The sequence below is a fragment of the Diceros bicornis genome, chromosome 8 (assembly GCF_020826845.1).
Source record: "Diceros bicornis minor isolate mBicDic1 chromosome 8, mDicBic1.mat.cur, whole genome shotgun sequence".
In the NCBI taxonomy this organism is placed as follows: domain Eukaryota; kingdom Metazoa; phylum Chordata; class Mammalia; order Perissodactyla; family Rhinocerotidae; genus Diceros; species Diceros bicornis.
In genome coordinates, this window is record NC_080747.1 from 3,581,943 (window position 1) to 3,608,149 (window position 26,207).

General features: G+C 56.6%; 1 protein-coding gene across 10 annotated transcripts in view; it reads left to right on the forward strand.

The window, feature by feature from the left end:
• The window catches only part of ACOX3 (acyl-CoA oxidase 3, pristanoyl), a 56,123-nt gene that overhangs the window by 17,960 nt on the left and 11,956 nt on the right, over positions 1–26,207 (forward strand). For 9 of the 10 annotated variants that reach the window (XR_009220922.1, XR_009220923.1, XM_058546637.1 and 6 more), the window contains 7 exons: positions 4,502–4,598; positions 6,842–7,024; positions 8,730–8,852; positions 10,422–10,542; positions 12,634–12,756; positions 12,994–13,107; positions 20,657–20,772. Coding sequence is in view for 8 of the 10 variants with exons in the window: in XM_058546637.1 (XP_058402620.1) it covers positions 4,502–4,598; positions 6,842–7,024; positions 8,730–8,852; positions 10,422–10,542; positions 12,634–12,756; positions 12,994–13,107; positions 20,657–20,772 (877 nt within the window). In the remaining 2 variants the exon portion in view is untranslated. Of the gene's footprint in view, positions 1–4,501; positions 4,599–6,841; positions 7,025–8,729; positions 8,853–10,421; positions 10,543–12,633; positions 12,757–12,993; positions 13,108–20,656; positions 20,773–21,801; positions 23,427–26,207 lie in introns of those variants that run through there. The other variant, XM_058546645.1, reaches the window with a different exon arrangement.

The window sequence follows — 26,207 nt, forward strand, 5'->3', positions numbered from 1 at the left end:
CTTGAGCTTCCTCTTCCTGCCCTTGTCCTCAGGGCAGTGGGGAGGCAGTGACCTGCTCCAGTCTGTTTGAGAAGGTCGCTCTGGCCGCGGGTGAGGAGACATCAAGGAAGGCGGTGCAGGAGGTCAGGGTGGAGGGGACTGTCTTGTTCTGGACTTTGAATCCTAGCGTCATTTTATTAGATCCACGCGTCCAGTTTGGGGCTCAGAAAATACGTGTATCGTGACTCCATCTATGGAAAGGTCTGTGCGTGCATGTAAGGCCGGACAGGTGTATCCTCAGGTGTGTGGTGGTGGTAGATTACCCTCTAGCGGCGAATAAATGCTACCAGGTCACATCCGGTGGACGGCACCAGGTGTGGTCACGGGTCTCTCCTCACTGTCCATTTGGTTTGACTAATCAGAACCTTTAACATTGTTCTGGAACTTCACCAAAAACCCTGCACTTGTTTCCCCCCGGTAAACTCAGATTCCTAGAGACTGAGCACTCGTCTCCTGTTACGATGGTCCCCCCAGAAGTGTTAAGCAGAGCCACTTACAGTGAATGCATCACGCCGGTGTAGAACAGGCTCTCCTAAATCAGCCTGTCACATCGCTGCGTCGCTGGAGCAAAGGCTCTTCTAAGATTCAGAGATGCCAGTCGCCTCCAGCATTATCATGGGCAGTGTGATGACCACCCCGTGAAGCAGTTTCACAGCGGCTCCCCCACACCAAGTGTCACTGTGCCCCGCAGAGCTGCTCAGTGGCAGGCCAGTGGGACGTTGGAAGCAGCCATGTGGGTCCCTGAGCCTTTGAAGGTTCAGTGACTTGCTGGGGCTCGGGGTCCGTGGCTCATAGGGCTGGTGCTGGGATATGAGCCAGGTACATGGTGCGGGCAGGCCCCACCCCCTGCCTCCTCCCCAGATGCTCTCTCTGTCCTGGCCATGGGGGCGCGCACAGCCAGCAGAGGGCGCCTGGGTTCTGAAGCTCTGGGCTGGCTGTTAAGGCCACACCGAGATCCTGGTGGTCTCTCTGCTCGGGTGCTGGCCGAGTTCTCCATCTAATTCTAACATCAGTGTTCTAATTTAGTGATTTTTTTCCAAGGTCACTTATTTTGGAAAAAAAGGTAACAATTTGTAGGTTAGATTTTGTCACTTCACAAGAGTTCCCAAGTATGTGGGATGACTGTCTAGAAATCAGAGGCAAACGTGAATTGTGTGGATAGTTATAGTCAAATGACTCTAAAAGCCAAATAACAAAGACCCTCTCAAGTGAGATTTTCAGCCAAACCTTTAAGGTGGGCTGCAGGCTCTGAGGTGAGGCAGGGCCTTTAGGCCTTGGGAATCCATCTCAAAAGTGGCCGGGAGGGGCCAGCCTGATGGCGTAGTGGTTAAGATCACACACTCCGCTTCAGCTGCCTGGGGTTAGCACGTTAGGATCCCAGGTGCACACTGACCACCACTTATCAAGCCATGCTTGGCTGCATCCCATATAAAGTAGAGGAGGATTGGCACAGGTGTTAGCCCAGGGCCAATCTTCCTCAGCAAAAAGAGGAGGATTGGCAACAGATATTAGCTCTGGGCTAATCTTCCTCAGCAAAACAAAAACAAAAAAAAAGTATCCGGAAGGAAGTCCCAAAAGGTGCTAGATGTGTTTGGTCCTAGGTGGGGCTGGAGGGTGGCCTTGCGGGAGGCCCCAAGGAGGAAGGAAATTTCTGGAACTTAGAGCAGGAGGCTGAGGGCAGAAGGGTATATGCAGTACCTGGGAGCAGGGTCTGTGGCCTCCAAGCTCCCAGCACACCCCATGCCCCCTGCCATGTTCACATATTCCTTATGCCACATACACCCCTGTGTCACACACACCCCCATGTCACATACACTCTGTGCCACATCCATATCACACACCCCATGTCATTCATCCCATGTCACACACCGTGTCACACACTCCTGTCACATACACCCCGTGTCACATCCCACATTGCACACCCCCGTTGTCAGACACACCCAGTGCCACCCATACCCTCTGCCCTCTGGGGACACTGGGGGTTCTGGCCTGCAGGCTGGCCCACCAGTCTGGCCACCATCTGACTGTTTCTGAACAGCGTTTGTGGTGTCGAAGTGCTCAAAGAGAATATGTGAAATTTTGCTTTCCGTTAAACTCAAGCGAATACTTGTACAAGTGGAAATATATTCGTGCTTGTTCCATCTGTGTATGGCAAGGAAGGGTGAAGATTTTCCACTCCTTAAAGAGGGCACTTTGAGTTTACCAAATTGTGCTTGAAAAAGCATTCCTTGGCTTAAGCTGGAACACACCAGGGGTGCTGGCACCGAGTCTGGGCGTTCTTGAAAAGTGGGCCTGGGCGGGTGTTCCCCAGCCTCTGGGGCCACCACTGCAGCCAGTCAGAGCGATCCACAAAGGCCCTGGCTCAGCGGCTCCCTCCTCGGCAGCTCCCTGAATGGTCCGGCAGGGCCTGCTGGGGAATGGTCTGCAGCGACCTCTGTTTCCCACGCTGCTGCTGCCACCGGCTGAGAACTCAGCGTGTCTCCTAGGCTGCCTGAGGCATTTGGGAGGGGCCTCCTCCGACCTCTGTGCCGCCCCAGGTCTCTGCTCCTCCCGGTGCCGCTGAATCTTTCCCCCAAGGCCGTCTCCGGACCAGGGTTTTGTGGAAATGGCACCAGTGCCCACAGGATGTCTCACCCACTGTGGGTTCATTCCACAGCACTTACTAAGTGTCCGGAAGGTTCCAGGCACCGTGGCCCTGTTACAGCAGGGTGAACAAGACCCCTAGGAAACTGCCAACACACAGTGTGTGGCTCAGTGAGGAACGTGGACAGTGGCTGGTCGCCGCAAAATGGGGCCACCCTCTAGTGGTGCCGTGGGACTACCTGGTACTCACTGCGGGGTGGGCGGAGAATCGTGGCGGGCATCGTGGAGGAGGTGGTGGCACTCTGAGGGCCGACTGCCTAGAGATCAGGAGAGAGCCTGGTCAGTCTGAAGGTCACTAGCAGATACAACCTGCCTGCAGGCTGTGAGGAGGACAGTGCTGTTGGAGCAGTGGGCAGGGGTCCTGTCTGAGGGCCTGGCCTGTGTTTCTAGGGGTTAGATTCTGTCGGTCCTGACATCTCATGAGGGCGTGACCCTTCTGAGCTGAAGTTGGGAAAGGCCTCTGCTCCCGTGTGCAGGACAGGCTGACGAGGTGGGGTCTGGAAAGAGCCACGGGGGAGACTGTTGCGGTAAATCAGACAAGAAGAGGCGGGCGCTGAGCGAAGATGGGGATAGAGGGGAGCGGACGGTCAACACAGCCCAGGGCGGGGTGGGCGGCGGAGGTGGGGTGAGGGCGGTGACTCGGGACGGCGTGGCTGGCGTGCCGTCCGCAGGCTGGGGCTAGAGGTGGTTCTTTGAAGAGCTGTTTGTGTGGTTTAGTGGGAGAATATTCTGTATGATATTGAAAGGGCTCTTAGGAATCAAACAGGTTGCTTTGGGAACTATTGATATCTTTAAGATGGTTGGGGTTTTTTTGCACAGCTTATGTAACACCCGTTACTTTGCAAAACCTTGTTCCCTAGGCTATTGCGAAATAGGTTTTCCTGAGCTGACAACCATAGAAAATATCTTTGGTTACTAACACGTAAGGGACCCGTAAGGGTGTGAGTGTACCCCTGCTCTTCTCTGCAGTTCGAGAGGAACTCATCCGCCTGCCTTTGGGGCAGTGGTATAATAACGCAGTTCTTTTGTTTGACTTGAGAGGTTTTTTTTTTTTGTTTGTTGTTTGGTTTTTTCTGTGAGGAGATCAGCCCGGTGCTAACAACTGCCAATCCTCCTATTTTTTTGCTGAGGAAGACTGGCCCTGGGCTAACATCTGTGCCCATCTTCCTCCACTTTATATGGGACGCTGCTACAGCATGGCTTGCCAAGCAGTGCGTCGGTGGGCACCCGGGATCCGAACCAGTGAACCCCGGGCCGATGCAGCGGAGTGCACACACTTAACCACTTGCACCACCAGGCCGGCCCCAAGACTTGAGAGTTTTAAAACCTCAGTTTGCTGATTTCACCGCATCACACTGTGCTTTCTGGTCTGAGACTGAAATGTGAGAACCAGAGATTGTAATCTCTAAAATAACATTTCCCGTCCTGTCCTTTCTGTTGAGTAACCGGTTCCTCAGTTGTATGCAGGGGCCGAATCCTCGCCCTGCAGCAAGGCCTCCTCTTCCCAGCGTCCCTGGGACGAGCCCTGGTGGGAGTGAGGCCCCGGGCCTCAATAACTACCACTCCGTGGACCGTTTTGTTCACAGAGGACCCCACCACACAGACACCGCTTTATTTTTAAACTTACTCTTTTGGATAGAAAGATTTGTTGAAATTTCCTGTCTACTGGTGTCTTCTCTCCCGTTTTCTTTGTCTTTTGGGGCTTATGTCACCTTTTAAGGTGTCCTTTGCTTTCCCTTGGCTGAGTTTCAGGGGGAGAGGAGAGAGAAGGACTGGGCCGGCCCCCCGTTTAACCACAAGTCCTGCCGTATCTCCACAGATTCGCCATGTTCCACAAGGTTAGAATTCCTCGCCAAGACCTCCTGAACCGGATTGGAGATGTCACCCCTGAGGGCACCTATGTCACCCCCTTCAAGGTACAGGCATCACCAGGCAGGGATGTCTGTGGGTGGCAAAGCCCTCCCCTCCACCATGGAACACTCCTCTGTGCTCAGCAGGTGGAGCCGGGTTGGCAGGTGGGCAGACCTCTCTAGCTTCCGGTTCCAGCACCACCAACAAGGAAGGGGGCCCTTGGGTCATCCACACCCCCGGGATCCCAGGCATGACGACAGATGCTGACTGACAGCTGCCCGAGGGCGTCCACTCCCCTGCACCACCTGCCAGCCCTCTGGGGTTACATGAGGGATGCTGCCCCCGCCAGTGTGGTTTCCCTGAAGGGTTAAAAGGTGAGGGGTCACCTGGTGGAGCATCCAAAATGAGGGTGACAAACAGTGTTCTCTGGTGTCTGGGGCTCCCCACACCCCTATTTCTTGCGTGGTAGAGACATGATGGTGTGGCCTTGGGCCCTTTGCAGACATGGCCCAAGTCGGAGTGGCTGGTTGCCCTCCTGTGTCCTGAGCTCACAGCCGGGGTGACCGTGTCCCGAGGAGCACACACACTTGCAAGGACTCTGTCTGGACAACATGCGTCACCTGACAGGAGCCGAAAGAGCAGGGCTTAAAGTGAGGGTGACAAGTTCCCTGAGAGCTAAGGAGAGAAGTGAGCACCACGCAACTGGAAGTAATTTAAGAAGGAAACAGTAATACAGAAAGTTAGTTGAAAGTTAATGTGGCAACAAAATAATTTGAAAGAAAGCTCACAATAGATGGGACAAATATGGTGGGAGAATGAATTAGAGGTTGGAAAATCATAGCGAAGGAGCCTTCCAGAAGGCACAGGAAAGGATGGAAGAAAACGAAGTTTGGAGGAATAATGACAACAAACGTCCCTAAATTGAAGAAAGGAAGAAAACCTTGATCGAAGGACCTGTGGAGCCCAAGGAGGAGAAGCCAGCAAAGCACGTCCCCCAGGCACACTGGAGAGAAATTTAAGAATTTCAAAGAGGAAATTCTGAAATCTTCCTGAGAGAGGCTGCAGATCTGACTCAGGTGGAATAACACCCACTGTACCTTCAGATTCCTCGAGCGCAGCGCAGAGTGCAGGGAGGCGGTGGAACGGTCCCGTGTACGACCGTTGGGGGATAACCTCACTCGCGTGCTGTGAGAGCCCGCTAAGCTGTCGTTCGTGCCTGAGGACAGGAGAGGTCTTCTTCGGCGTGCAGCGTTTTGGAAGGGTGCCACACAAATACCACAAGGGACATAATTTTGGAAGAAGAGCCCAGATAATAAAAAGAAGTGAACCGGGAGAGGCAGCAGGAGGTGAGGGAGGTCAGGTGATGGGATAACTCGGTGAGGCTGTGGGTCAGGTGTACCCGCTGTGCTGCCAGTGGTCCTTAAAGACAAGCCGGGCGCTGTTGGCAACAGTGGTACGTACACTGAGATTTATAACAGAAGATCAAAAGTAGGTGTGCGAAAGAGTTACCCGTTATAGGGGGGCCGGCCCCCTGGTGTAGCGGTTAAGTGTGCGCGCTCAGCTGCTGGCGGCCCAGGTTCGGATGGATCCCAGGTGCGCACCCATGCACCACTTGTCAGGCCATGCTGTGGTGGCGTCCCACATCAAGTGGAGGAAGATCAGCATGGATGTTAGCCCAGGGCCTGTCTTCCTCAGCAAAAAAAAAAAAAAAGGATTAGCATGGATGTTAGCTCAGGGCTGGTCTGCCTCACGAACAAACAAAGAAAAAAAGAATTAGCTGTTATAAAAGAACATGAGAGCAGGTGACATCACACTCCTTAGAAAGGTTGTCTTTGATGGGGAGAGAGGGCTTCTGGGGCAAAATGGATCAAAGGGATTCATTTTGTAAACAAAGCCTTGGCACCAGCCATGGCACATGGGTCCGAGGTTCCCCACCTGCGCTCTGGGCACAGGCTGTGTCTGACTTTCAGGGGGGTTAGAACGGGGCTGTGGTGCCTCCAGGGGGGCAGTGTGTGGCCCCGCAGAGGGGCACTCCTGCATAGTGCTCTCCCTCTGCCCAGAGCACCTTCCCCTGGTGCCTCCCCACACCATCCTGGGAGGAGGATTCAGTAATGATACCTGCACCCCTGCTGCTGGGCCTATCTCCTGTCCTGCACCTGGAGGTCTGTGTCTGGGCGCCCTGGGGGCAGGGCCTGACGGGCCCTTGTCAGCGTGAGTGACTGAACAGCCGCACCCTCCTCTTCCTCCTCACCCCTGCGGGTAGCCCGAGGAGGCCTGGCTGCACTCCTCATCCGCCTTGCTTCCGTAGGATGACAGGCAGCGCTTCGCAGCGTCCCTGGGTAGCTTATCCACTGGCCGGGTGTCCATCATGAGCATGTCCGTCGTTAATCTGAAGCTGGCCATCTCCATAGCACTTCGCTTCTCTGCCACTCGGCGTCAGTTTGGACCGACGGACGAGGAGGAGATACCGGTTCTTGAGTATCAGGTGCAGGTACGGGTTTCGCAATTGCACTTCTGTTTTCCTTCTGTTACACGTGTAAGTGGACTCCTTTCAGGGAGCCGCAGTTCGGTTCCGGGAGTTGATCAAAGCTCTTACGGTGGTTAACAGAGCTGCTAACGGAGTCCAGGGAGGAGAGCAGCGTCGAGGGCAGGGGCTCCTAGCGAATGGTCTTGGGTAAGAGGGGGCACGCACGGCTAGCCTGGAAGGGAAAGTGGAGGATGTGGTTCTGGTGAGGCTCTGGGGACGCGGGTGCACACGCTGCTCACACATGAGGTCACTGCGGGCTCTGGCAGGCAGTCCTGCACGTCCGGGGCCACTACCTTTGACTCGTTCATCCCATCCCTAAGAAATGAGCCCGAGGAGACAACTGCTAAGAAGCAGCCGAGTGTGCCATGCTGTGCATTGTGACGTCATTTAGCAGAAGGAACGCTCGTCCTCTGGGTCCTCGGAGATGGGCCAGCCATTGATGGCCAAGACGCAGCACGGAGAGTCGACGTTACCACTGGGAAGCGAGGATGAGAGTGTGTTTTATCACAGCGGGCACCTGTACGGTGCTTGCGGGTTACCAGCCTTTCCGTCCACACCACAGGTCTAGTCTCCACACGGGCGGGTTAGGTTATTATTCCCAGTTACGGGTGGGGGACTGAGGATCCAACGGGTGACACCTGTCAGAGTGCAGTAGCTGAATCTGACCCTGGGTGTGGGCCACGCTCCGTGTAAGCAAAGGTGTATTTGAGTGAAAGTTGGAGGAAATTGTGACAGAATCATTTCTTTAATATTTCTTTTACTATGAGCCCTTTTCAATAATAAATAAATAAGGCAGAGCAGAATGTCCAGTTACGCCTGTGTGGCACACATTCCCCCCCACCACTAATCTTGTGGCCTTTGTGAGGTCAGTGCATCTGACTGCCTGGGCGTCCAGCGTGGGTCAGCAGTTACGAGAGCCCACTCATGCACAGTGCTTGTTCTCCCGCCCCGGGTCCACCCCTACTGGCTGTGTGCTCTTGGCAAGGCACTAAACCTCTCTGTGCTCTGACTTTCTCATTGTGAATTGTAACTGATGGTACTCGCTCTTCATCGGTGGCTGTAAGGATGAAGTACATTAGCACATGAGGAGGAGGTGGCAGTGTCCGGCACGCAGTAATGATAGATGGTGGTGGTGACTGTTTGCCAGGTCCCTTCTCCCTCTCCCTCCTTCCATCCCGGCAGCAGTGGATGTGCACAGGTGAATGAGACACACTCCCTGCCTCCGAGGAACTGCTGGTTCTCCACGAGCCTCAGTTTCCCCATCTGGCTCTGGGTGATGGCTTCGTCCCTTGAGGCTTACAGAGCACAGGCTATCAGCCGGTCAGCCCCTGCTCTGGCACAGCGGGCTGGTTTTTGTAGTTCCCAGGTAGACGGATACTCAGTTGGTTGCAGTGTCGCCTTGATGAGACAGCAGGGAGAGGGGCGTGCAGGGAGATGCACTGAGAGCAGTCGCACCTTTGAGTGCGGTTGTCGTGACGGGCGGGAGAACTGGCTGAGTGGAAAGAACATCGGGGGGGACGGTTTCATGGAAGGACCAGGGGGCGTTAAGTGAGGAAAGTGGGCAGTGAAGGCCTGTGGCTCCTGACCTGCCGCCCACACTCTGCATCTGGTCGTCTTGGCCACCTGGGTGTCGGGGGATGTGTTTACGCTGGTGTCTTGTTTACTTTAGCAATGGCGCCTCCTTCCGTATCTGGCAGCTGCCTACGCCCTGGACCACTTTTCCACATGGCTCTTCCTGGACCTGGTAGAGCTTCAGCAAGGCCTCCTGGCGAAAGACCCCAGTGCCAGGCAGGTGAGAGCTCACTGTCTTTTCTCCGCTGTGTTTATATTATTATTCAGATTTTACTGAGGCTGAACAGCAGGGATTCAGGCTTTCTTTCAGGACAGCGTGAGTCTGTTGATGTGGGGATGCAGCTCTGACGCACTCCTTCCCTGTGTCCACCCACTTGGACTCCCGGAAGCCTGGCTGTGATGTGAACAGGGTGGGCACGTGTCTGCATCCCTGTTTCTCAAGGGTGTGCTGACAGGACTTCTAATTCCAGGCTGTGATTTCAGCTGTTGTTCTCCTTTTGAGAACATGATGGTTTTGCAAAATCCACATTACTGGCCCCACAGTAGATTTCATGGCTTGATCCTTTCATAAACAACCCTACAAAGGTCTGAGTCCAGCTGACTGTATTTGAGTTGACAGTTAAGGATTTGTGCCAGAAATGAGTGTGCAAATCCATTGAGATCAGCCACTACGTAAAAAGAAGTCCTTTGCTAATTTCCGTGTGGATGGTTTACGAATTGATTTTCCATAGCCCCTCGCGCTGCCTCCTGGGCAGGAGCGAAACGTGAGTCACAAGAAACGCATTTGAAAACAGATGAGAAATGTTGCAGATTAGGGTTGTGTACAACACCCTAAAAAGCCTGTATCCCATTAGCGCGTTTTGGACTATTTTAGCATAAACAGGAGTCAAGTGATGGTAGACAACGTGGGGATGGCCAGCAGGGTGCACTGCTGAGCAAAACGGGTCGCCCCAGTCTACCAGGGACCCTTCTTCCGGAGCGAAGAGGTTAAATGTGTTTTTCCCCCTCGTGTGAGTCACTGAAACTTTTGCCAGCTGACATTGGAGTTGTTCTCCTGCTAATAATGCTACAAAGTTTAATCATGCTTTATTTTTGCTGAAACTCAGTGGTTTAACCCAGGTACAGTAGGACCTAAAAGTAGCCCTTATTTGGAGTTGAAAACACTGGTAAAATGGATCATCTTATTTAGCAGGTGTATGTGCATCTCTTTCTCTTAATGGTTTTTATTAAATGTCAAGTAGAAGCAAAAGGACGTTTATAAGACGTGTAAGGCCCAGGGCGCTGGAGGGAGAGCCCCTCGGGGAGTGGACTAGGAATGGCCCCCGCCTTCACAGTCTCCTGGGACCCGTCCCTGCATCCCTCCTTAGGGGAGCAGCGTCTCAACGTTGTGTGTGATCTCTTGCTTCTCCGTGTAGTCTCACCACAAACTAGTGGGACCTTAGCACATTGCTTGGTTTCACGCTTGTGAACTTCATATAAACTGAATCACACTGTATATTCTTCTGCGGTTTGCTTCTACCATCAGCCCGATGGCTATGAGTTTTATTTGCTGTACAAGCTGTGGTCCATTTGTTTCATTGCTGTGAAATTGTATGAGTGTACCACAATGTATCCATTCTTAGATGAATCCTTTTTTTTAAGCTAAAATTGGGTTTCCTTTTCCCGTAGTTGTTGGGTATCCTGGATTAGATTGGAGGACACAGGCCTCTGACGCTAGGGTTGAACTGACCCCTGACCTCTGGTGTCAGAGCCTCTTTTCACCTGTTCTTGTTGGATTCCCTCTCCCAAGGCAGAGCTCGGCCGTGAGATCCACGCCTTGGCATCCGCTGGCAAGCCCCTGGCCTCATGGACTGCCCAGCAGGGAATTCAGGAATGCAGAGAGGCATGCGGAGGACACGGCTATCTGGCCAGTAGGTTTTGGAGAAGCACATAACAGTTTCCTGTCCTTACCCCTACCCTTGACTCAAGACCAGGGGTCAGCGAACTATGGCTGCCTGCTGCTCTTGTGAATAAAGCTTTATTGGAACACGGCCACATCCATTCATTTACGCATTTTTCTATGGCCGTGTTCATGCTGCAGTCACAGAGTTGAGTACTTGCAACAGAGCCTAAAATATTTCCTGTCTGGCCTTTTCCAGAACATGTTTGCCAGCCCCTGCCTTAGACAGATCCCTCCGCTTTCTGATGCCCCTTGTTCGTCGGTGGAAATCTGGGAATGATGTTGTAGGGTGCAGAAACTGCGAAGGAGCCCGCTGAAAACCAGAACGAAAAGTAGCTTGTTCATTTGAATTGTAAATTTCTGATTAGTGACTTGGCAGTAAACTGGCACCAAGTTTTGTTCTGATGAAAAATTCCTAAACTTAGAAAGAGAGAGCCCGTTTTTATTGGCATTGGCTGTTGTTTGGGCAGCTGGTGTATGGCTAAGGGAATGGGCACCCCGCAGCCGGGCCAGATCCTGGCTCTGCCCCTCACTAGCTGTGTAGCCGTGGGCAAACTCTCCAGCCCACTTGCCTCAGTTTCCTTCTCTATAAAATGGGGGTGACAATAGTGTACCACGACACAGGCTCTGGCCGTGAGGCGGTGAGTTAATACGCATGAAGTGCTCAGCACGGGGCCGGCATGTCGCTTACCTGCCAGGCTCGCTGTGTGTGATCTTGTGTGACTGATTGGTGGTTACGCACAGATGGCCACAAATGCATTCAGGACAACAGAACTGGTGGCAGGCTTACTGACGGGTTATGCCGACAGAAGCATTTTAGGCTCTTGCCGAGTTTGACGCTTTCAGTGATGGGCTTTAGGTGACTGTGTCCTGTCAGTGAGCGTCTGTCCCAATTTCTGCTCATGCGGGCAGCCAGCCAGCACTGCGGCCCCCCACCCCGGCTCCTCCGCCCTCTGTCTCTGACGTATGGGTAACCGTGGCTCTGCATCAGTTGCTCATTTACATGTTTTGTTCTCCATGCAATGAATGCTCTTTGTAGTTTTTGTTTGTTGTGAGAACTCATAGCGACGCTGTAAATAGGTTGAGAATAAGGAAGTTGATTCATGTGCCTCTGCAGACAACAAAAACGACTGAACCAAGAGTCATCACATATAAAACGCTGGGCTGAAACCAGCAAGACTGAACTCAGCAGGAGTAAACGTAAAGGCCTTCATCTAGGTTTAAGTATCAGTTGCAAGTTATCTCTCCAAGGTCGCTCCCAGCTGTTCATGTCCAATGGCCTAACTATGGCATGGGCAGCGAGTCAGGGGAAAATGATCAGGGTGTTATAGGTGACCACAAGCCTTGAGGCCTCCACAGAACATCTCATACCCTCCCGGGCTCTGTTCCTGACAGTATGTGAGCTGGAGAAGTTAGAGTCCCACCCCTTCCCCATCCCAGCGTCACATTCGGAGACCCTTCTTCATCACAGGGGAGACCCAGATGATGAGGGTCTGGGAGGCATACCTTATAAAATATGCAGAGGAATTGGGTTCTTCAACTGGCAGGAGAGATCGCAAAAAGAAAAGGAGAGTTGTCTCCAGATATTTGAGATTTCTTGTGTAAAAAGAAGGATTCATTCAGTTGTAGAGGGAAGCAGGGTAGCCCCCTGGGCAGTCAGCCCCCCGAAGCATTCCATGTCTCTCAGTGACACCCTACCTTTCCCCAGGCAGCTTCTGCCAGGGCACCTTGTGGGCCTCGATGATGACGATGGGGATGCTGGTGACAGTGCCTCTTTCTCGAGTGCTCACTGCTCACCAGCGCTGCCCCAAGTGTTTCACGGGGAGCCGCCGCTGACCTTCCCGACAGCTTTCTTGGGCGGTTGCTGGTACATCTGGGAAGGTGGAGCCTGGGCTTCACAGAGGATGCCAGGGCGCGCGGCCACTTAAGAGGTGCAGCTGGACGTGAGCAGGGTGGGAAGTGCCTGGTCTGCTCAGGCGGGCCGAAGACTTGAGGTCCCAGATAGTGGTGAGGGTTTCTCACGAGCACCCTAAGTGATGAGAACGCCGTGCCTTCGTTGCAGTGAACCGGCTGGGCGACCTCCGAAATGACAACGATCCGAACTGCACGTATGAAGGTGACAACAACGTCCTGCTGCAGCAGACCAGCAGCTATCTGCTCAGCCTGCTGGCCCGCCGGGCCCAAGGTGAGCCCCACTGCTCGCTCGGCGGGTGGCCCCTAGGCCTCAAATGGGGAGTGGTTCTCTGGCCCCTGTGGCATTAGCTGTCCTGTCAAAATGTCTCGTGTTTCCAGGAGGAAAAACGTGTTCTTAAATGGTGATTGACCAACTTGGGAAATGGTCAGGTGGGAGAGGGTCGCCCCTCTGGGACAGCGCTGTGGTTGGGGTCCCCTGGCTCCTCCAGCTCACTGGGTGTGCTCCTAGGTGGTGCTCGCTGTGAGAGCCCTCTGAAGAGTGTGGACTTTCTGGAAGCCTACCCCGACATCCTTGGCCGGAGGTTCGAGGTCCCCAGCCTTGAGGACTACTTGGACTCCTCAGGTGAATATGCTCCCTCCCTGTCCCTGCTTCCGTCACGACCCTGGGAGGTGCCCGGTGCCGAGGGGGGGCTTTGGTGGTTACGGCTGGGGCAACAGTGGCCTTGGAGACCGCTGGAGGCAGCGTGTGGGTTTGTCCCTTCATTCATTTGTTGAGCCATCCGTCGAGCATCTCCCTGTGCCTGACGCTGAGTTAGGCACTGACTCCAAAGATGAGACTCAGGGAGCCCACTTCCTGCCCTGGCTCTCCCTCTGCTAAGGATAAGGAGGGCGAGGCCTCTGGGGTCCCGTCTCTGCCTCGCTGGGTGCCTCAGCTCTTGCCCACTACCCCATGGCAGCCGTCATCACAGGAAGCTGGGGGCCGTCCTGCTCATGGTCCATACTGTCAGACATCTCTGGGCCTTTGCACGGGCCAGGCTTTTTATTCTGGTCATGGCCTCACCTCTCGTCCCTGCCCACCAGCAGCCCCCTGCCAGCTCTCTTCAAACTTCAGCTGCTCCAGCTCCCCGTGCCTCCCCCAGCCTGGTAACCCTCCAGCCCTCACCCCCCAGGCACCTCGTTGGCTGCCTCTCTCAGCGCCTGTCGCAGTCTCAGTTGCACTTGGCATTCTTGTCTCCCACTCGGCTCACTTTGGTGTGATTGTCTCCCGGCCCAGCACAGAGTTCACCCTGGGAAGTCTGCTGTGCTCGCTGGGGAGCAGCTGCAAGCCCCTTTCACCCCCACAGGGTCATAGGAACGAGGGCCGGGCCCAGGAAGCAGAAGCATATTTCATGGCAAAACGTGCTTGGTCTTGGCCCTCAACTCTTCCTACGGAGAGTCCTGGCTCTCCGTTGTTCCTGCATTAACTCTGCAGCTATGCATGGAGCACTTACCTGTGCAGCTCTTGCTGGGCCTGTGAAGGTGACTGAGACCTGTTCCCTGCTCTCCTGGGCCTCTGCAGTCTAGATGGGGACAGACCACCCACGAGCATGTCAGGAGGCTGGTCAGAGGAACAGGAGCTCTGTGGCCCTGCCAGGGGCTTGGCTGGTGGAGACAGCCTCTGAGGAAGTGGCCTGGCAGCTGAGGTCTCAGTGGAAGGAACGAGCCAGCCATGGGGGCACTGAGGGAAGGCTGTGAGCACTAGAGCACGAGTGTCATTCCAGGGCCAGGGAGATGCCGAGATGATTCTGAGCAAGACAGCAGCTGACTGGTTTGGATTTGTGTGGTTTGTTGTGACAGTTCACGTTAAAATGTTACTCTGAAAAAAAGAGGCTACAGATGGAGGCGAGAGAGGATGGTGGCCTGGGCAGGACAGTGGTGGCCACGGAGAGGGGACAGATCAGAGCCTGGGCAGGATGGTGGTGGTGACCATGAGAAGGGACAGATCAGAGCCTGGGCAGGACAGTGGTGGCCATGGAGAGGGGACAGATCAGAGCCTGGGCAGGACAGTGGTGGCCATGGAGAAGGGACAGATCAGAGCCTGGGCAGGACAGTGGTGGCCATGGAGAGGAGACAGATCAGAGCCTGGGCAGGACAATGGTGGCCATGGAGAGGGGACAGATCAGAGCCTGGACAGGACAATGGTGGCCATGGAGAGGGGACAGATCAGAGCCTGGGCAGGATGGTGGTGGTGGCCATGGAGAGGGGACAGATCAGAGCCTGGGCAGGATGGTGGTGGTGGCCATGGAGAGGGATGGATTAGAGCCGTCAGGACAGGGACGGAGTGGCTGCTGCATCCCTGTCTGCGTCCCCATCCCCATCTCCAGGGGCTGTGTTCCGGGGCATCCACCCCCCTGAGTGTGCTTACGGGGGGGGGCACACGAAATGCTCCCTGGGTTCTGGCGGCCCAGGCTCTGGGAGGTCCAGTGGGTTGTCCAAGGTGGACACACAGAGCCCAGGTTTGGATGCGAGCCTCTTGCACTCCAAAGCTCGGGATCCTCCACTACAGCTTCCAGAAGCTTCCTGATGAGTGGTCAGGATGAGACTTCACAGAAAGAACAGGGTTGGAACTTCTGCACTCAACTCCATGCCCCTCACCTACCCCCAGTGCTGGTGGCTTCTGAAAGAAGCGCCTTCCTCCACATGGTCCCATGTTCTTCTTTGTCAAATCCCACGTCAGCTTTAAGCCCCAATGGAAACGTCACTAATAGTGTTATCACCTCATCCGTTAGTAAGTGCTGAGCATGCTTCCCTTTGCCACCCAAAACGTCTGTTTCCAGTCGTCTCAGGGACTTACTCTGGGGCCTTGGAATCATGGAGCTCGCGTCCTGGCAGGCGGAGCAGAGGCTGACCCTTCTGGTCAGACACTCAAGACACTGGAAGGGCAGCCCACCTGCCACAAGAGCGAGGCATCGGGCCCCCCTAGGCTGCTGGCTCTGCTCCTGGCCCCTCCGTCCAGCAGCCCTGGGACTCAGGGCAGGTGCCTCACCTCTTGCTCGGCATCCTCGTCTGCTCCCTCGAGGTGATGACATGCCTGCCTCGCTGGGCTCTCATGAGGATGGATGAGCTGGTGCATGTGACGTGCTCGCACGGGCTGGACACCATGTAAGCACCTGGTAATTGTTGACGGCTGTCTTAAACACACAACCACGTGTGGTTCTGGTTTCCGTCACAGAAATCACTGTCAGATGCCGGATGTTCCACTGACCCTGTTAGCAGAGAGCCTTCGGTGGGGAGGAGACCCGAGTGTGAATCTCCCCTGGGGACTGGGGGCCGCTGGGTCCTCTGGGTAAAGGAGCCACCGCCCACCCTCACTCAAAGGACAGAGGACAGGTGGCATCACGGCCTCAGCAGCTGCAGGCGCTCTGCACGTGCTGAGCAGGGCTGCGTCTGCTGCTCACATCTTCCGGAGAGCAGACTGAGGCAGAGAGCGCGCGGGACCCACCCAGTCCACCCCAGTCCACCCCAGCAGCCGGAGCAGGAGTGGAACCCAGGGTGGGCTGCCTTCCCAGCCCACCTTTCCTCCGTCATCGTCGTCTTGATCAGCCAGAAAACATTTCTGCTAGTAATTGCTTTGTTTCTCATTGATCACCGCACTTTGTTACACTTTTTCTGGCAATGACGACCCTTCTCACGGTTCCCCACCTGCCTTTTCAAAGTGCTGACGGGAAACAGGGGCACCTTGAAACTCTATGTCTGATGGCGGGAGAGCTCCCCAAATGTTGCTGCAGAAAGCACTAGAAAATGACCTAATCATTCTAAGAACATCAACCGAACCAGAATTTTTTCCCTAAAACCATGGCCTGTTGTAAAATCAGAAAGTTGCAAGTGGGGCGCCAGCTTCTTGTGTTCCGCACTCTCACTGACACCGAGAAAGCAGAAGCCTTCTCTATACCGGCATCGGAAAAACGCCGGGCAGTGTTTTTCCTATGAGTGCCCTAATTTTTGCAAGATCCAATAAAGTGAAAACGTTTTCTGGAAGAAAGAATGCAACTAAAGCTCATTTGGTGAAAGTGGCTCGGCTTTGGATACTGATGTAATTCTCCTCACAGAGAAGGGAGCGCGCAGCCACAGCCAGGCCTCGTCTCCAGGGCACTGGATCCTCGAATCCCAGATCCCGGACTGGCTCCACAGCCTTCGTCTCCGCCGGATCTTTGGTACAAGTTACGTAAATGACTGACGGCCGCAGGCTCTGTAGGACTGAGGGCACGGCCTTTCCAGTACTGAGCGTAGCCCATTTGGCAGGTCAGGAGAGGGGCCAGGCATGCGCTCTGTCCAGGTCCCCTGGTTCCTGCGCAGCGTGGGAACTGAGGATGGTTGAACAGACGGCCCTGCGCACTTGAGGACCCGCACTGTCACCTGGTGACATGAGGCCCATTTCTTTTCTCTCGTTGGCTCGTTTGCAAGAACATTAGGTAATTACAGCTCAGCGTGTTTGCTGCTCTGACAGCCGTGTAGATACAGGGGGTGGGGTCCCATCACATGTGTGTCCGGTGGGTCCTTTGGTGTAGTCAGTGCTCCCAGGGCCCGGAGCTCAGGCCCTGAGTCAGTGCTGCCCCCAGTGGTGTGACTTGGGCTAGGTCCTTAACCTCTCTCAGCCTCAGTTTCCCTTGTAGCATACTGGGGAGGGCGCACACTTATCCCCGTGCCGTGCCTGGTAGGAGCCTGGCCCGTGGTGCGCCCTCGCTGGGGGCTGGCCGCCATGGAGGGGGCGGCGCTGTTCTGAGCGCTCCCTCGCGCACAACAGATGCAGAGTGAGCTCTGCAGGGCGAGCTTAGCTATTTCCCAGAAAGTTGGCGCGCAAGATGGGCCCTGGAGTTTCAGAGGAGCGCGTTTGGGGAGCATCAGCCCTACGGGAGCCAGGGTGTGGTAGGGGGTGTGGGCAGGGACAGAGAGCGGGTGGCGCCCAGACCTGGAGCTGTGTGCTAGCCAGGAGCTGGGTCAGTTGTCCAAGCCTTGCTATCCGGGGTGCACCGGGTCAGAGCCCCCTTTAGAAGGCGTGCTGTGGTGCCGACACAGAGCCGGACTGGACTCGGGAGATCAGCCAGGAGAGGGGGGCCGCGCAAGAGAAGAGAGGGTGGGAGGGCAGGGGAGACAGTCAGAGGTGGCACACTGGATGGGGGCCAGGTGAGCGTGAAGCCCGGCTGCCTTCCCACTTAGGGGTGTGGTGGTGCTGGAAGTTCAGGGGTCACGTTGAGTCGAGTGCCCAGTGGCCATGACCAGAGCCCCTGGACGAAGAGCTGGGCGGGAGCCGCAGACCTGGGAGTGACTGGAGGGTAGTGACAGTGACAGCTGTGGGGAGTGTGTGTGGGTGGGAAGAGGCCACATGTGGGGAAGTGCTGGCATGGTGGGGCAGGCAGCCCCAGGGCCAGCTGTGGGCTGAGGGCCCGTCGAGGGTGCAGAGGGGACAGTTGGGGGAGCACGAGGAGTCCCCGTGGGTGGCACATGAAAGGCTGAGGTGACCCGGGCCCCAGGAAGGTCTCGGGGACAGAGGTTGTTGAGCAGTGCGTTTGTCCTCGGGCCCGTAGCAGCCCCCTCTGCCCCCTGCCCAGAGCAGGAGCGCCACTGCCGGACGGCGCCAGCTTCCCACCCGGCTTCCCACCCGGCTTTGTCCACTGGCGGTGTCTCACTTCCAGTGGGTTCCAGGAATCGTCCACACAGCGCCCCTCCCGTTATTAGTGTGCTTTCATACGCTCACTGGGGCCTCTTCTCCCTTCTGTGTGAACATGTTGAAGCAACGTGATGTACTCTTTTGTAAAAAATTAAGAGCTAGAAGTGGAGTTTCTAAAAATGTTCAGACAGCTCACACATCAAGCTTGCTTTCCGTTGGAAACATAAAGGAGACTCTGAACTGGCCACTGATGTTGAGCACGGCGGTCGCCTCTGCTGTGGAAACTGCTCGGAGAATCCGGGTGACTTCTGCAGTGGCGTGTCCACGCAGAGGGACGCCTTCTAGGGCAGCATGTGGGAATATCTGGGCGGGCCTCGAGGGACAGCAGCCGCGGTGACGCGTGGTCGGACAGCAGGAGCCTCCGGCGTGGGTAAGGAGTTAGCACCCGTGGGTTCTGGCCCTGGCTGCTTCCTGGGGTTTGTTGCTGTGTAAATAGATCATGGAAAGTGTGAGTCTGCAACGCCCACCTTCCTCTGTTGGTGACAACCCGTCCTGCTGGGAAGAGCTGGGGAAGCGGCAGTGTCCCAAAGACCCCAGAGCAGCTGTCCTCAGAACGGGCTCTGTGGCCTCAGCCTTGGTTTCCAGGGATGGCCTGCAGGGCCACATCTAAGGCTCAGGAGAGCACCCGGGGCTCCCTGGCAGGTCAGTGTCCTGGGGCACACACTGGGTGCCGAGAACAGCAGAGACGTACTTGCTCACAGTTCTGGACAGAAGCCCGAAATCGAGGTGTGGGCAGAGGTGCCTCCCTCTGAGGCTCTAGGGGAGGGTCCTTCCTGCCTCTTCCAGCTCCTTGTGGTTCCAGGCGTCTGGGCTTATGGGTGCATCACCCCAGTCTCCGTCTCACTGTCGCATGGTCTGCCTGTGTCTCTGTCTTCTCTTCTGCCTCGAATAGGGAGACTCATTGGATTCCAGGCCCACCCTACTCCAGGATGATCTCATCTTGAGATCCTTAATGAATTACATCTTCCCAAGTAAGGACACATTCACAGTTTCTAGGGGTCAGGAGGGGGACATGTCCTTTTGGGGCCCCCATTCAAGCCACCACACCTGGCAGGATGCTGGGCGGGGTGCCTCACCCCAGTCCCGTCTCCATCTGCCTCACTGGGCTCTGGGAACAGCTATGTGGAGGGCGCTTCAGGCCTCCGCTGCCCAGGGTGGCAGAGAAAGCTGCGTCTCCCTCCAAGCTCTCCCTGTTGGTGGCTGTGTGAGCTCAGGCAGGCTGCTTGCAGTCTCTGAACCTTGGTTTCCTCAGCCTGGTGAGACGGTTTGTTTGCTCTTTGATGGCATCTCAGTCGTGCTGAGGATTAACCGGTGTAACAGCTGTGAAACCGTCGGGTGTCTGTGGCAGGACCCCAGCCAGTGCTGCATGTGTTTCCCCAGGGGATGGGCTATGTGACAGAAGGACATCCCAAGACCCACTTTGTCCAGGTCTCGGGCCCAGAGCCAGTGCTGCCAGATCCCCTGTCCCCCCCGGGAGCTCTGAGCCAGGAGCAGCTGCCAAGCGGAGGGGCTCCCCTGCAGCATGCAGGCCCTCTGTGCCTGGGCGGGGGTGGAGGCGTGGCCTCAGAGCCACATGGCCAGGTCAGACCCCTCCTGCTCACTCATCTCGTGCCCCAGGTGCCTCCTTGTGCCCTGTGTCCTCGTGGGAAGGGGTGGCGACAGCCCTGCTTGGCAGAGTTTTCTGAGGATTGCCAAGTTCTCGGAACCAGCCGAGATGTGACGAGGAGCCACAGGTGTGGGCACAGTGCCAGGGACAGGGGGACAAGGGGGCCATGCGCCTTCCAGTCTCTCCCAGTGGGTCTGCCTTCCAGCCTGCCCTGTCTACGTCCTTGTCGTGGCGCTTCCCTCTCTGCAGCTTCATCTTGTCCCCGCATCACCTCAGAGCTCCTTGGGAGGGACGGGCATGTAGTGAGCCCTGGAGAGAGCGGTGTGAGCTCCCAGCTCAGCAGCCCATCCACAGCAGGAAGGTCAAGGTGGGCCGGCCCAGTGGACGGGTGCCCCTTCTTCTCACCACTTGCCCGCCATCCACTGTAAAGTTGTCCTGCTGTCCATGCAAATCCCCGGTGACTGAGGGGCTGTGCCCCCATTTCATCCAGACTGAGACGTGAGCACCAGTAGAACGTGCAGCCGTCACAATGAGGGGCTCGCCCGAAAGATGGCTCCGTGTCCCTGCAGCCTCCATGGTTGCTAGAATAGAGTGGAACTCGGCACGGCATCACAGCAGAGCCAGGAAGCGCCCTCACCTGTGCCTGTCCCGGCCTGGCCGCCGCCCGCCGTGGGGTCTTGGGCAGTCCCCTGCCCTGTACCTCAGTTTCCCTGTCTGTAAACTGGCCCCACCTCACAAGCTCGTTGTGAAGATTCCTTGTACGTGCAAGATGCTCACAAAGCCATCTGTCCCCGGGTAAGTGCGACTGTCAGATGCTCTATTGTTACTTTGTGTTCTGTGTTTTCTCTCGTCCTGAAGTCCCCCTGGCAGCATACGAGTGGCTGGTTTGTTACCTGCTCCAAGAGAGTGACCGGAAATTAAATCAAGAGAAAAGATCAGGAAGCAGCGACTTTGAAGCAAGAAACAACTGTCAGGTATACGTTTGTCTTAAAAATTGCTTTTTTGTTATTTGCTCCTAATTCTTGCGCTGTCGTGTACCTGGGAAGCTGTCTTGGCGGTGGTGGCCCCATGACCTCCGGGGTCACGAGGTTTGCTGGAGAGCCAGTGGGGCCTCCCTTGCGGGGCGTGGGAGGGGTCGTGGGCGTCATGTTCCTGGTGCCCGCCGTGCCCGCCTGTCAGCAGAGCTATGATTAATGGAGTCGGGATGCTGGGTTGTGGGAGCCTCAGACCCACGTGGGGCCGGGACTCCAGCCCGGGGTCCCTCCTGACCAACCGAATGACGGTCCCGTGACCCATGTGAGGTCACGCCAGTGTGCGTTTGGTTTTCGGAGTCCTTGTTGCTGTCCCCGAGATTTGTGGGAAGGGTCCCAGGGTGGCTTTGGTTCTCACACGTGGACAGGGCCGTCTCTGGTGTTCGAGAACCCACGGCCCAAACCCTGCCCTAGGATACCTTGTTCCTCTGCCTCTGCTCTGCTGTGTCCGTATGTCCCGTATGTCTGTAGTGATCTGTGTCCTTTGGGAGGCCATGGAGGAAGGAAGCACAGCGTGTAAAACTGGTGTCATCCTTCTGCTTGGTGTCGTGTTCCGAGGCTCTGTGTCGCCCGAGACCCGGCATCCACGTCTGCCGTCTCCTCCAGAGGCCCCGGCCCCGGCCCCTGTGCTGCTAGGGGCAGCTCAACCCTCAGACAGATGCGGCCAGAAGTAGAGTGAGCAGTGTCTTGAGGGACCTGCTGGACACACCTGCCCAAGCCAGGAGACGGGGAACAAGGGTCTTGACTGGAGAGGCCCCTGCCGAGGGGGAGCAACCAAGACCAAACCTGGAGCTTCAGAGGACTCAGCAGATGGCTGAGGCCAGTAAGACCCAAGTTCAATGCCACTGTGACCAGAAGTAGGAGGCGTGACAGTGGCCCTTCCAGAGTGGGCTGGAGTCACAGCAGGCTGCCACTCAGACACTGGTGGCCTCGAGTTGGCTTGTCCCACGTCTCTCCTTCTCTGCTCGTCAGGTCTTCATTCTTGAAATGGAAATGGAGCTGCTCCCCTGAGTTACAACCCAGGACCCTGGGGAGAAGAAGGGCACGGAGGACGCCCACTCCCACCACGTCCGAATCCCACCAAGTCTGAATCCTGTAGAGTTGCCCCGAAGGTCGCTGTAGATCTCGTCCGAGCTGTCCTTCTGCACCCCCATGCCAGCCAGCCCGTGCCTGGCCCCTGGCACATGCAGTCGGACGACGGGGCCCGAGTGGTGACTCAGTCGTTTGAGAAAAATTTCACCTTTCTACCTTCGTTAAAGAACTTAGTGACAGCATTTCAGAGAGTCACGTGGCAGAGAATGACGGGGGCAGCCGGCCCAGCCTGGGTCCTGGGTCCGGCTGAGATGAGTGTCCCTGGGGAGAGCCGCGGAGCTGACCACACGCGTCCACTGAGGGGCAGCCACGCGGAGCGGCCATGCCTGTGGACGGGAAGGTGGCTGTGAGGCCTGGAGGGGAGGTAGTGCCCCGCGAGGGGTCTGCATTTCCCAGACCTGGTCTGGGTCACGGAGCATTTCAAGAGTGAGTGCTTGGTCGTCCTGACAGCCAAGAGCTCTCAGCTCCTCCTAAGGAAGATGCGGTCCCTTCCCCGTGGTGCCCAGAGCAGCAGTAGAGCGTGAGAAGACTTCACGGAATGTTTACGTAACCTTGGCGTGGGCCGAGCCTTCTTAAATCACGCAGGAAACTCAGAAGCTGTGAAAGAAGAGAGAACTGTCAGCTCTGACTGCGTGAACGTTCCCCATCTCTGAACAGTGAGAGACACTGTAGACAGAGTCCGAAGACGGAGCACAGCCTGAGGCACACGTAGCATGCACCGACGGGGTCGTCCCCGCAGGGAACGAGCTCCTCCAGACTGAGAGTCGGCCTGGCCTGAAACCCGGCACAGCGGCCCCGCCCGTGAGCCAGGGGCCTGGGACATGCAGTTGAGGGACGGCATCTCATGGACAGCAGCCACTCCAGATACCGTCGGTGGAGAGTGAACTGCCGTGTCCTTCTGGGGCACGTTACCGTTACCTGCTCGCTCCCGCCAGTAACAACTGCATTTCCTGTTTACGTGCTGTTAGCCGGGCGCACACAGTAGGTTCTTTAAAAAAAACAAGATGCATTTATCGCATTTCTTGGCTGGGTAACACCCTCACACATTCAAAGCGAGAAAATAGGACAGGGTGGGATGCGGAGTCATCCCCCCGCCTTCCACCCCCGGAGCTGACTGTCCGAGTCCCCAGGACTCCGTACAGCGATATCCGTGCAGCGGAAGTGAGGCAAGGATGATTTGTCTCCCTCCAGCCACACCGGGCTCTTCACCCGTGCCGCCTCATGCCATCTTCCTTGACGGACAAGGAAATGGAGGCCAAGACAAGTGCCCCAGCTCCCGGCTCCCCTTGGGCAGCGTTGAACCCACGGGCTGACCCCAGGGCCCAGCTCCTTTTCCCGTACCGCACAGCTGACGTCTGAACTTGAACAATTCGTAGTCTCTTTTTTTGCCTACAGTATCTATTAGTTGTTAAAATGCAAATGTCCTCTGAAATTAGAGCACACCAGAAATTAATAGCTGGATCTGAATTCCTTTTCTGGAGCTGGAGGTTTATTGGGAGTGGGGGGTTCATGAGCGAGTGAAGGGACCAGTGTGGAGAAAGGGGCCCGGGCTGGGCGTGGGGGACCAGCCAGCTCTGGCTAGGAGTGTGCTCCCCCTTCAAGCGTTAGTTCCGGGATTTACTGCTGTAGGTAAGAGCTGACCCTCAGCTGCTTCAGGTCCAAGACGTGCCTCATCAGACTGCTGACGGGGACAGTTAAACAGCCTGGCTCTGAGGGTTAGCTGAGACTGCCCGGAGACTGGGCACAGGGCTACAGGCTCCCTGCCTGGTCCCTGCCTGGGGGGCTGGCAGGGCTGCAGGCTCCCCTCCCCGTCCCTGCCAGGGGGGCTGGCAGGGCTGCAGGCTCCCCTCCCCGTCCCTGCCAGGGGGCCTGGCAGGGCTGCAGGCTCCCCGCCCCGTCCCTGCGACGGGGGGCTGGCAGGGCTGCAGGCTCCCCGCCCCGTCCCTGCGACGGAGGCTGGCAGGAGCAGTGGGCTCTCCATCTGGTCCCTGCCCGGGGGCCTGGCAGGAGCATCAGGCTCTAGACGCCTCTGCAGATGCCCTGAGCGTTCTCGGCTGGAGCTTTCGTCGGCCGAAACATTTAACTGTGGAGAAGCTTTTGCAGGGAGTGGGAACCACACTTGGGGTTGTTTCTGTCCCCCCACAGCCCCTGAGTGGGTACCATGCAGGACACCTTGGGGCCACCGGCCCGTTTGTTAATGCCGTGGTCACGTCTGTTGACTGCAAGGACAGGCTGTTCAGAACTCAAGGAAGGAAGCTGAGGGCGCGGGAACCAGAGCAAGGTCCTCACCTCGGCCCTGTGGACACTTGGGCCGGGTAATTTTGGGGACCTGTCCTGCACATTGTGGGGTGCTCAGCAGCACCCCCAAGTTATGCCAACCACGAATGTCTCCTGATGGGTCCAGGTGCCCGGGAGACTTACCCCCAGTTGAGGAGCCCTGGGTCAACTGTGGAGGCCTCTTGTCTGGATCTGGGAAGCCGGTGGGAAGTGGAACCACTCTCTGTGGCTCGTGGAATCTCAGGGGCCACGGGGCCTTTTCTGCTCTGCCACGCCTCTCTTCAGACAAGCTTCCTGCCTGCCCACAGCCCAACGTGGCTGACCCGTGGGGTCCACATGACCATCTAGGCCCAACACATAACTGCCCTCACCCTGTGGTCTCTCTAGCCGTTATTTCAGATTCTCAAACGACAGTTGGGTGGCCTGACAGCTGCCCAGGAAAGCCATCCACCCAGCCCTTCTCATCCAGTCGGCGGGACCGGGTGTAGACGTGGGCTCCTGAGCCAGCTGCTGCATCAGACGCCCCGGACAGCAGGTTGCAGGGGTTGACCCCAGAGCCCGGGCCCCACAGGTGTCTTATCTGAACATTTCCCAGAGGAACACTTGGCAGCTGCGTGCACATCCGGTTCCCGGGACTGAGATGACGGGAGAGTAGAGGCCGCCGTCGCCTCCACGCGAGAGCCCGTCTGAACCTCCTCCCGGTGCACTGGGAGGTTGGTGCTGTCGCCGTCCCTCTTCACGAACCCAGAAGCTCAGGCTTAGGACGTAAGCCATTTGCCCACACTTGCACACTCGAGAAAGCTGCGTGGGTTCGGAGGCGGACTCTCGCTGACCCCAGGGCCAGGCCGTGAGCTGCGGTGCCAGTGACTGGAACTCAGTGGGACTCAGGGTGTGTTTGTTTTGTTTTTTTTTTTTGATTTTTTTTTTGATTTTTTTTTTTGTGAGGAGGACTAGCCCTGAGCTAACATCCGATTCCAATCCTCCTTTTTCCTGAGGAAGACTGGCCCTGGGCCGACATCCATGCCCATCTTCCTCTACTTTATATGGGACGCCGCCACAGCATGGCTTAACAAGCGATGCGTTAGTGCACGCCTGGGATCCGAACCTGCAAACTGCCGGCTGCTGCAGCAAAGCATGGGCACTTAACCACTGCACCACTGGTCGGCCACCAGGGTGTGTTTTTGACCATGGCAAGGTCACAGGTGGGGCTGCCTTTCCAGGCCTGTTGCTAGCCTGTTCCCTCACTGAAATTGAAGTGTGCTGCTTTCATGGGAAATTAACATTAAAACACTGTGATTTTAATACTGGGAAATCCACGTGGCCGAGGAAGAGAGTATAACAGAGCCCAGAGCTCGGGTTTAGTTCTGAGCCGGGCCTCTCTGCTGGGGTCAGCCTGGCCTCGGATTCACGAGGGACCCACAAGGAGAGGAGCCCGCAGCACGTGAGCACTTTCTGGGGGTGTTGGTGGGATTTAATGTATTAACGGGCTCTATTGAAGTAGTTAAGGGGCGGACGCTGGGCCCAGGCTGCCTGGGGTCAGGTGAGTCTCTGCCCCTTGCTAACTGTGTCCAGAGGGATCCCAGCAATGTACTGGGGGCTGTGGGCTCAGCGCCTGGCCCGGGGAGTGCTCACTGCCAGCCTGCGTCTTCAGCCTTGTGAGCTTCCTCCCCGTGAGGTCCCAAGGGCTTTGGGTGGGTGCCTGAGGGCCTGCACCACCCACCCCTGCACCCAGCAAAGGCCCCACCTCCCAGCCCTCACTTGCCAAAGCCGAGGGGACACACGCCATAGTGCGCGCAAGAGCAGAGGAGGCGCGGACAGCGGCGGATGAGATGTGTGCCCTCTCAGCAGGCAGTGGCCCAGCAGGGTCTTGGGGTGGACCAGACTGGCCCGAGGCAGAGGGAAGAAAGCCCCCGGCCCCTGGATTCTCTCTTGAGGGCTTGTGGTCTTGGGCGGGCCCTGGGAGAACCATGGCCCCGGAAGTGCTGACCTGCGTCTGCTCTGGAATGCAG